General features: G+C 36.0%; 2 protein-coding genes across 2 annotated transcripts; both read right to left on the bottom strand.

Annotated features, from left to right (window-relative positions):
• Nucleotides 1–2,671: 2,671 nt before the first annotated feature.
• Nucleotides 2,672–3,421, bottom strand: LOC138876173 (uncharacterized). Its single transcript, XM_070155076.1, has one exon. It carries the CDS (start codon nucleotides 3,419–3,421, stop codon nucleotides 2,672–2,674), a length of 750 nt encoding a protein of 249 aa, XP_070011177.1.
• Nucleotides 3,422–5,722: 2,301 nt separating this feature from the next.
• On the bottom strand, nucleotides 5,723–10,330 carry LOC104243319 (mechanosensitive ion channel protein 6-like). The gene is made up of 5 exons (XM_009798498.2): nucleotides 8,455–10,330; nucleotides 7,764–7,887; nucleotides 7,073–7,366; nucleotides 6,782–6,984; nucleotides 5,723–6,367 (listed from the first exon to the last, which is right to left on the bottom strand). The coding sequence occupies exons 1-5, from the start codon at nucleotides 10,149–10,151 to the stop codon at nucleotides 6,082–6,084; spliced, it is 2,604 nt and encodes an 867-aa protein (XP_009796800.1). The 5' UTR covers nucleotides 10,152–10,330; the 3' UTR covers nucleotides 5,723–6,081.
• Nucleotides 10,331–10,593: the final 263 nt, after the last annotated feature.

The raw sequence follows: 10,593 nt of genomic DNA, 5'->3' as shown, positions 1-10,593 counted from the left end.
ACTTTAACAAAATTCTTACTACCACTTTATGTTTTACCTCAAAAGGCAAAATACATAAGTTACCACCTGAACTATAAACCAAATCTCTGTTACACACTTTCTGACGGCGAAAATTAACTTACACACTCAACCTTTCAAAAGTGTCTATAACACACCACTTTGCTTAGCTGGCACTCACGTATTATACACAAAAAAAGGGCGAGTGAACTCCAAAAATTTTTTTAAAAAAAAAAATTAAAACTTTAACTCGGTTTTGAAGTCATAAGAACTCAACCATGGAAGTTCAGAATTCCTCGTGAAATCACTTCGTTCAAATGGTTTTAAGCTCAAGGATTAGTTTTTAATCAATTCCAAACATCAAACAATCCACATAATTTTTAGATCTCAAATTAGCATCAACCTAGAACTCAGTAACTATTTTTGCATTCTGCTCGCCATTGAAGTCTTTTGAAATCAGCAGTTGCTTTCAAATTTCAACCCACACAATTATTATCCATTGATGCCAACTATAAATTCGAGTTCAAAATTGAATTTTATCTTTGACTCGAACAATGGAACTCACATCAAATCTATTACAATAAAATTAATAATTTTAAATCAACAATTTATTTTTAAAAATAGTGGTGTTCTAAGATCGAAAATTGAATTGTAATCACTATTTGGGATGAGATTTGGGTGGAGTAATATTCAAATCACCATTGCCGGCAAAGCTTCGAAGGTTGAAGTCGGAATAAAATTTGGATATGAAATTTCATGTTCAAATTCAAGTGGGTAATCAAGGTCCTTGATGAAAACACTTGCACAAAGCTAAATCTTATTTTTGGAATGAATTGAAATTGATTAGGGTGGCTTTGAAAGAAAAAAAAAACAACTAAAAGAGAACTTTAATCCGGAAAAAAGAGTCCAGAAATCTAAGAGGGAAGGAGATGAGGGTATATTTGTAAATCTAAGTATTTTTTGCGTTAAGGACACGTATCGAAACCTCATTGGTGCGTGACATAGACATGTTTTGTGAAACTGGTCAACTATAAAAGTGGTGTGTCATGGACACACTTTGAAAGGTTGAGCGTATAAAATAATTTTCACTGTCAGAAAGTGTGTAAGGGGGATTTGGTCCATAGTTTAGGTAGCAATCTATGTATTTTGCCTACCTCAGAATCGAATAAGTCTTGTCCTTCCACATTTTTACCAAAAAAGAAAAATCTTTATTTAATCTTTGCTTATAGTTGTTGCACTATTTATTACTTAATATTGTTATATTTTCATGTGATCTTTTATTAGCTTACCAATTTGACTTAGTAACTAGCTTATTACCCTTTTGATAGTCATATATAAATATAAATTTTTTATTCCTAAAATTAATGTATTTATATACTTTTATCCTCTTACTTAGAGCTCTTTTGTCATTTAAATCCATCAATAATATTTTTAGTGTCATTTAATTATTTAATATACTTATCTTCATATTAATTCAAAGTATAAATATTTTTACACTATCTTTATTTTCATCTTTATATATTCTTACCCCTATTATGAAATTTTAATTAGTTTTGTATATTAATATTTTATAAATAATCAAAATATGTAGTATCACATTTTATTTTAAGTTATAACTTTGAATTAGTCTAAAATATTAATATATAAGTTTTTTTAATTATTATATTATAAATTTATTGTATTTTCTTATAATTATTTTTATATCGCATGCAATTAAATTTTCTTTCTTTTAGTTTCAGGATACAAATTTAACTTTTTTTTTTTTTACTAAATTACCTACATAAGACATTTATTTTGTATTCTTAAAATTTTGATATTATCTAATTATTAATTTTCTTTATCCAGTAAAACTTTAATTTTGTGGTCCTATCCATAGTTTGAGCAATTTTAAATTAATCTCAAATTCAAATCATCTTTTCCTTCTATTTCTAATATTAAATATTTTTAAATTTTTAATTATTGCTATTACGTTACCTAAATATACAGTATTTCATGTGGCCTTCACTAACTTTCCTCTCTATTTAATATCATTATCCATTTTGACCAAAAAACAATATCATTATTCATTTATATCCTTTAATATAGTACAGATCAATGTGTGATTTTATAATCTTTCTATGAATATTTATATTATTTAAATTAATACTCGATATTATTAAATTATTTAAATTTATTAATAATATTTTTAAGCATTATATATTAAAATTTCTAGTTTTGGTTATGCCATATGGCAGAATTAGTTATTAGTTAATTGTAGTTAATTAGTTAATATATTATATGTGGCTAATTTTAAGGTTGCCACTTGGCTTAAGGAGAGGGCTTTTCCTCTTTTTTTTTTGGTAATTTAAAATTTTATTACCTAGGAAAAATGAATACATTTGCAGAACAAAAAACCCATATCCACCTTATAGTTGGACATATAGCCCCAACTATAAGCACTACATCAGCTAATCAGTATCAACATAGCAATCTAAGGATAGAAATTTAAGGACTTTAGCTTTTCCTCTAAACTAGTTCTCATACTACCCCGACAATGAATGTCTTGGATTATCAATCTAGTCAAATCCTCAGCTCTCTTTTTATGCTTTCGAAAGATCCTCCAGTTCCTCTCTTGCCATATGTAATACATAGTGCCTGCAAGCATCAGTCTATATGGAGCTGCCGATGTTCTTCTTCATGTTGCAAACTTAATGGCCCAGCTTATTTCTTCATTCCATTTCCTGGCAGCTTGTCCTACTCCAGCCCATTTCAGTAACCTCTCCCATATTGTTGCTGAAAACTTGCATTTAAAAAACAAATGCTCATGATCTTCATCATTTTCCTCGCACAAGACACATTCTGCACTTGTTATGCTCCCCCATTTCATAAGCCTGTCTTTAGTGTATAATCTGCTTTGTATGGCTATATAAACAATGAATAGCCATTTGGGACAGCTATCATTGTTACGTAGCACTCTTCTCCATGGGACCTTTGTGAACTCACCCCTTAGCTTATTATAGACATCTCGAATGGAGTAATTATTCCCATTCATCACCTCTGCCACATTGATATTAGCTTCTGTCAAGTATTTTCTAGCTCCTAGAATCTTTTGAGTCAGCCATGCTACTTGTTTAGCTTTAACATTCCATACTATATCTTGCTTTATGTAATATGTGTGCATCCATTGAATCCACAATCGATCCTTCTTTTTGCATAAGTTCCAAAGGTGCTTCAGAATTGTTGCTTTGTTCCAAATGATTATATCTGTTATATTCAGTCCTCCTGCAGTCTTTGGCCAGCATAATTGTTTCCAAGCAACCAAAGCCTTCTTGCTCCCATCTGTCTCCCCTGTCCACATAAATCTTTTGCATATACTTTCAATCTTTATCAGGATCTTTTTTGGCAAAGGAAAGATTTGTGACAAGAAAGATTGAATAGCTATCATCACACTCTTTATCAATTGCAAACGACCTGCATATGACAAGCAACAACAACAACAACAACGACCCAGTATAATCCCACAAGTGGGGTCTGGGGAGGGTAATATGTACGCAGACCTTTCCCCTACCCCGAAGGGTAGAGAGGCTGTTTCCAGGAGACCCTCGGCTCATAAAAGCAACAAGAGCCGATATATTAGTACCATAAAATGCATAATAAAATAACAGCAATATAAGAGATATGAAATACATTATACGAAATACGAAATAGATGGCTAATATAGTAAAACTAGCAGTTAAAGCCCTGCATCAATAGACGACCAATGACATTCTTAGTCTAACTCCTAACTGGCTAGTCTCACTCTATTGTGCTGTAGAAATATTCACAACTTTCCCCTAACCTACAACCTTAATGCTCGACCTCCATAATTCCCTGTCAAGGGCCATGTCCTCAGTAATCCTAAGTCGCGCCATGTCCTGTCTGATCACCTCTCCCCAATACTTCTTAGGTCGCCCTCTACCTCTCCGCGTGCCCACTACAGCCAGTCGCTCACACCTCCTCACCGGTGCATCAGTGCTCCTCCTCTGAATGTGCCCGAACCATCTGAGTCTTACTTCCCGCATCTTGTCCTCCATGGGGGCCACGCCCACCTTCTCTCGAATATCTTCATTCCTAATCTTATCCATCCTTGTATGCCCGCACATCCACCTCAACATCCTCATCTCTGCTACTTTCATCTTCTGGATGTGTGAGTTCTTTACCGGCCAACATTCAGTTCCATATAACATGGCAGGCCTAACCACTGCTCTATAAAACTTACCTTTTAGTAACGGTGGCACTTTCTTGTCACACAAGACTCCCGACGCTAACCTCCACTTCATCCACCCCACCCCTATACGGTGTGTGACATCCTCGTCAATCTCCCCGATCCCCTGAATAACCGATCCAAGGTACTTGAAACTACCCCTCTTGGGAATGACTTGAGAGTCAAGCCTCACTTCAACTCCCGCTTCCGTCGGCTCAACTCCAAATTTGCACTCGAGGTATTCCGTCTTCGTCCTGCTCAACTTGAAACCTTTAGACTCAAGAGCATGTCTCCAAATCTCTAGCCTCTCGTTGACGCTGCCTCGTGTCTCGTCAATTAGAATAATGTCATCAGCAAATAGCATGCACCATGGCACCTCCCTTGAATATGATGAGTCAGTGCATCCATCACCAGGGCAAATAGGAATGGGCTGAGCGCAGGCCCTTGGTGCAACCCCGTAACAACTGGAAAGTGTTTAGAGTCGCCTCCTACTGTCCTAACCCGAGTCTTAGCTCCAGCATACATATCTTTAATCACCCTAATATAGTCAACCGGGACCTCTTTATCCTCTAAGCAGCTCCATAAGACCTGCCTAGGAACCCTATCGTACGCTTTCTCCAGATCAATAAACACCATGTGGAGATCCTTCTTCCTATCCCTGTACTGTTCCACCATCCTCCTAATAAGGTGGATAACTTCTGTGGTAGATCGCCCCGGCATGAACCCGAACTGGTTGTCTGAAATAGACATCGTCCTTCGCACTCTCATTTCTACCACTTTCTCCCAAACTTTCATGGTATGACTTAGTAATTTGATGCCCCTATAGTTGTTACAGCTCTGGACATCACCTTTGTTCTTATACAACGGGACCATTGACAAGAATAAACTAAATATTTAATTACTTTCAAATATAAAAAAAATTGATATTAGTTTTTAATGGACTAATAGAAAATTGTACCAAATAAATTGGAAAGAAAGTATATTGACATGACTAGCACATATAATTGGCGAATTGATACTTACCGACCTGTTGTGTTTCTTTAGGATGTCAAGTCAAATCACGTAATTTTCAGCTGGACAAAGCCGAAATAATTTTGGCGCCAGTCATTGGCTGTTTAGGTCGGATACAAGGACATTATAATCATCCACAGTAATCAATATTCCTTGGCTTTTTTAAATGGATTCATTTTTTGTACACTAAACATGCAACTATGTACGAACAGACTAAAAAGAAACCTTGGTAATGAAATTTAGGATTCTCACTTTAATTTGGTCAACCAACTCTAGAAGCCCTTACTCAAAAAATTGGTGATCAATAGAACTGATGCACTTCATTTATGAAGGTGAAAACCTTGAACCAGGGAAGCCGATTATTGACCATTGAATACAGTCAAACTTCTCTATAACAGTCCTCTATAACAGCCTTATTTGTTCCAGAGTATTTTTAGCTGCTATAGTGAAGTACTGTTGTAGAGAATAAATATTATAACATAATACGAAATATTGGTTCCAAAGAAAACTTGGATGTTATAGTGAACTGCTAATATAGAGAATGACAAAGAGTTTGACTGTATTTAAAACTAAGTACAGATAAACTATCTATAATAAGCATGAGGTATTGCACCTCTTAAAAGATATTAACATTCAACTTTGAATTTTCTATACATACTACCCTCCCAGACCCCACGGTGTGGGATAATACTAGGTATGTGGTTGTTGTAAGTATATAGCTCGAATCAGAGACAATGTGTATGCATCCAGGTCGTCCACCTGCTGCTTATACGTTGAATCTGCTTCTAGTTCACTGGCATTCACCCCACATTAGATATCTCCGGCAACCATTTCAGTCATCTTAAGATTGACTAAGCACAAATTGTCCAGTTAGAGGGAACTCTACTTGATGGCAATGGTGGCAAGTTACGAACGTTGACATCAAGAGGCAGCATACGGTATTCAATATCAAGCTCCCTGAATATCTTTATCATCTCTTCAACTAAAAGAGCTCTCCTTGACCATCTCTCTCCCATATCTTGGTGATTCATTGTATGCGAAAGCCACACTGACCATTTTATCCTGTTTAAGTCTTCCACATCCCTCATTACAATCAATGGAGCTGGATACCAATGATCGCTCTTGTTGTCGACAAACCTGCCATTGCAAAAGCAATTCATGAGATAAGCAAAAATACAAGAAACATTCATCAGTTTCTCTTGATTGTGCTTGGATGCAAAGTGAAAAGGAACATTTTCACGAGTTAAGCTTTTATCTACTGACAATGTAAAGATTTTTCACACTATTAGGTTTAGGTTCAAAAGAATGAGTTGGTAAATTCGAACGCAAAGGAAGTAACTTGCTTCAACTGGTTAAACTACGATGAAGTTATAAAGTCATAGTACAAGATACTAATTTGAGTTCCTTATTGCCACCCAGTCGTAGTAATGTTTCAAAGAATAAGAATATCCAATTCCTCTGGTGTTTTGCGTCATAAAAGAGTAAAGGAAAGCATGCCAAGACTGAAATAAAGTACGTAATAAGAAAAAGGAGATGCATCTTTGCAGATACCTTGTGATTTTCTCCTTCATTGCAGCAATCTTGTCCATAGGAGTGGAAATATGAATGCAGAAGTCAATTGCATCTCCCATGTGTGGACTGCGATAGTAATTACTTATGGGCTTTGTAGACAAGACACTGTTTGGATAGATGATCTTCTGGTTATCGTATCTCAGGAAAACTGTCGTCAATATATTCATCTCTTCGACTATCATCTGGAACGCAAATATCAGATTTTTTTTTACTACAACATAAATGATAATACAGTCAGATCAATTGTTTTAAAGTGGAAAAGTTTCTCACCTGAACTCCTTCGACTTCAAGACGATCACCTACATCAAATGGGTGCATGACGAATAAAAAAATGATTGCCTCAAAGGTTGTCTTGGCTGAGTTTCCGAACATGAATACCACCAGGAGAACTTGGGAACTCATCAAAACCAAGAAATGTGTGTTGGCAACTCTCAGTATAAGGAGCCAAATGACCACTATGATAACTGCCACGAGGACATTCAACATATGATGCAGTTTCTTCACAGCAGTCTTTGTATCATTCAAAGACAAAGCAAGAGCTCTGCGTTCTCTAAATGCATTCACCTGGAAGCAAAAAGAAAAATTTACTACCTCAAGTGTCGTCTATCAATCAAGTTGTACGAACGGATGCTCCCCCTACCCAGTACATAGTACATATTCAGAATCTTCCATTTACTTTTAGTTCAAATTCATTCAGCTATATTCATCTAACACAACCATATTAGATTCTCTGGATACTCTTACTTCACACACCAATATCCACCAATACAATGTAAAAATAATGAAAATGCGTTTTTTGAAACTAAGACATCTTGCATTCATTTTGTAAACAATGCCTTGAAATGAGTTTGAAGATCATAAATAGCTACATTTCCTTTAATGCATATTCCTATTAAGTGAAAAAAGTGAAACTGTAAGCTTTTTCAAAACTTCATGGAGAATATAGGGAAATTGTACTCACCACCCAAGTTTTTAAAGCCCGCTTACTGACACCTTTGGCTTCAGTTCCACCTTCAAAGAGGCGTATTGTTTTCAGAGCCTCATCTTCTCTCATAAAACGCATAAAATCCTCCAGATAGATGAACCTGATGGCAATCCCAGAGTATGCATTAAGTAAGCAAATGATAAAGGAAAAGTAGGATGATGTAACAGCATAAAAGCTTGGAATATAACGGACTTGTAGGCAAAATATTTCGCTCCAGTTTTCAGGATAACAGGCACTTATCATTGGCTTGCTGATTTTGACTCAGCGAACAACACAATGAGGTTCAGCACATTAGCCTGAGATACTAAAACTTTCAACAGAAAAGCTGCAATGCCAGTATGTAGCTTACATATGCAAGAGCATCACTCTCCTTTAAAAGCACGGACTAATGAAAGCAACCCCCACTATGCGAAGCCGAAAAAAAGAACTCAAAAGGCACTGACGGAGCAAGCATAAAACAATACAGAATGAAATAATGGGCATACGTCTAAAACTCTCTTTCTCGTCCACTTTAATGCTGCTTGAAAAATTAACAAGGTATTAATAATGCAAGAAATGTATGCAAATCCAAATATAGGAACTTAAGAGCAACAATATTGGCAGATTAAAAGGTATATTGGTTCCAATAAGGAGCAATAAACTTTGTTTTCCAGAGGAAATAACTTACTTGGAGCCCGGCTTGGCCACATTGTTAAATATCTTCCTGGCTGCAACTTTAGCCAGTTTTTCACTTGTGATCTCTACAGATTCACCCTCATCTGTTGATTCCTGTAGCTGATCATGCAGAGTTGACAGCACCCCTTTCCTAACAATATTTGTCAATCTTTTCATATTCCAAGCTGAAATGTTCTTCTGATTCAACCTATGCAGATGATCTAAAGTGATACCCCCTTCTTCTTCCTTTTCCTTCTTCGACATGACCCTGGAGAAAACAGGACTCCTTGCAATAGCAGATGGGGGACTAGTCCGTGCTGTTCCAATTGGTCTCTTCTGTAATATGGCTGCTTTTAGATCAGCAGGCAATGTAGCTCCAGCATTCTGAAGCTTCTGCACCTCGGCCATAACTTTCTCCTCCTCCTCTTGTTCATTCTCAATTTCAACAAACGGTGGCCCAGACAACGTTTCAATCACGTACTGATTAAACAAAGATTCTTGAATCCGATCAAAGAATGCAGTAACATGAAACGACATAGCCAGCACCTTTACAAGTAGGGTTTTCAGCAGCCAAATGAATGTACCAACCAAAAGACACACCCAAACGCGAGACACGTAAGGTAACACCTTCCCATGGGTCACCCTCTCAACCTTCTTATCAAAAATAGATTGCCAAGCTATCAACACAAAACTCAACCAAATACAGTTCTGCACTGCATTCCTCAATCCATAAACAAAATATAAAACCCGCTTTCGCCACAAAAAATTACGCTCAATGAAGTAAACCACAATCCTAATCAACCAACCAGAAACCAATCTCCCAGAAATTAACACCAAAACCATTAACTCCCATTTCCACAATTCAAGCTCAAAGATCCTCTTTTCCCTTAAAACTCGAATTGTTAAACTACAAATTAAAGCAGCAATAATCAAAATCAAACTTACCAACTGAAGAACACTCAATGTACTGAACTTCATCTTCTTATATTGCTCAGGCAAATCCTCATCCCAAAAAGGATCCTCTTCATCAATTTCACTACCTTTTCCTAAAAACCCAGATTTCATCGTCATCTTCTGAGACTTATGATCTTGTTCAGGTGGGTCCATTAATCTTGATTTTGTCTTCGTTTTCAAAAGACTAGATTTTGACCTGAATGAAGAGGTGGAACTGCATAACAAAACTTCATCTTGTACACCAGCTTCTCCACCACTAGCACTAGAACGGCGTCGTTTTGTTTCGTTAAGGTGGTCGTTAAACGAAACCTTAACATCCCTCGGTGTAAGAACGCCACCACCGTTATTGGGACTCTCTTCATTAACTCTAGATAACGGCGACTCCGTTACAAAATCAAAATCTTTGTTACTGTTCCATTGTTCTTTCATAACATCATCATTTGTAAAATCATAACTGGAATCTCTCCACGTTTTACTGTTGCTGTTGCCACCATTTTTACTGAACTGGGATTTTGAAGAAGAGGAAAGTTCGGTATCTTTAAGACCTTTTGGGGTTTCTCTGGTGTTAATTTTGACGATAACGTCCATAGCATCGGATGTATCCATAGCAGGGGAAGAAGAAGTCATAGTAAAATTGGTTTTTCCTTCTTTTTCAGTTTGGTTCAAGAGAACTTGGAGTTCTTCTTCAGACTGTAAGGAAGTGTTAATAGTATTATCAGGGGAAAGAGATTTAAAGGATTTTCTAAGTTTGTCCATTGATTAATTAATTAAAGAAGCAAAAGTGGGTTAGTTATAACAACTAAAAATAAGGTGTAAAGTAAAAGAAGGGAGACGTGATATTTTAGAGTAAAAGAATGGAGAAGATTATGAGGTGTTGGAGTTTGAGGCGTCGAAGGTAAGTGGTAACAGGAGAGAGGAGGGAGATCGCAGAGCAATTTAATAATCCTATTAAATACTACAATATACATAGTAATAAAGAGGGTGCAATAAAGTAGTTTTAGGTAAGAGCACAAGATGTATTATTCTCTCCCTTTCTTAAATATTTATTTATGTCCTAATTTAGGAGATATTTTTTCCATTTTTTGTTTTTTTTTAATCTCTTTATATTCAAAATAATTTAATTTTAAATGAAATAATTCATAGTTACAAAAATATTTAGGACTCGTTTGGTACGAGGGATAAGAGATAATTAATTCCG

This window comes from Nicotiana sylvestris, chromosome 8 (genome assembly GCF_000393655.2).
Source record: "Nicotiana sylvestris chromosome 8, ASM39365v2, whole genome shotgun sequence".
NCBI lineage: Eukaryota > Viridiplantae > Streptophyta > Magnoliopsida > Solanales > Solanaceae > Nicotiana > Nicotiana sylvestris.
The sequence above is the reverse complement of the archived record's forward strand: the minus strand, read 5'-3'. Positions and strand labels throughout refer to the sequence as shown.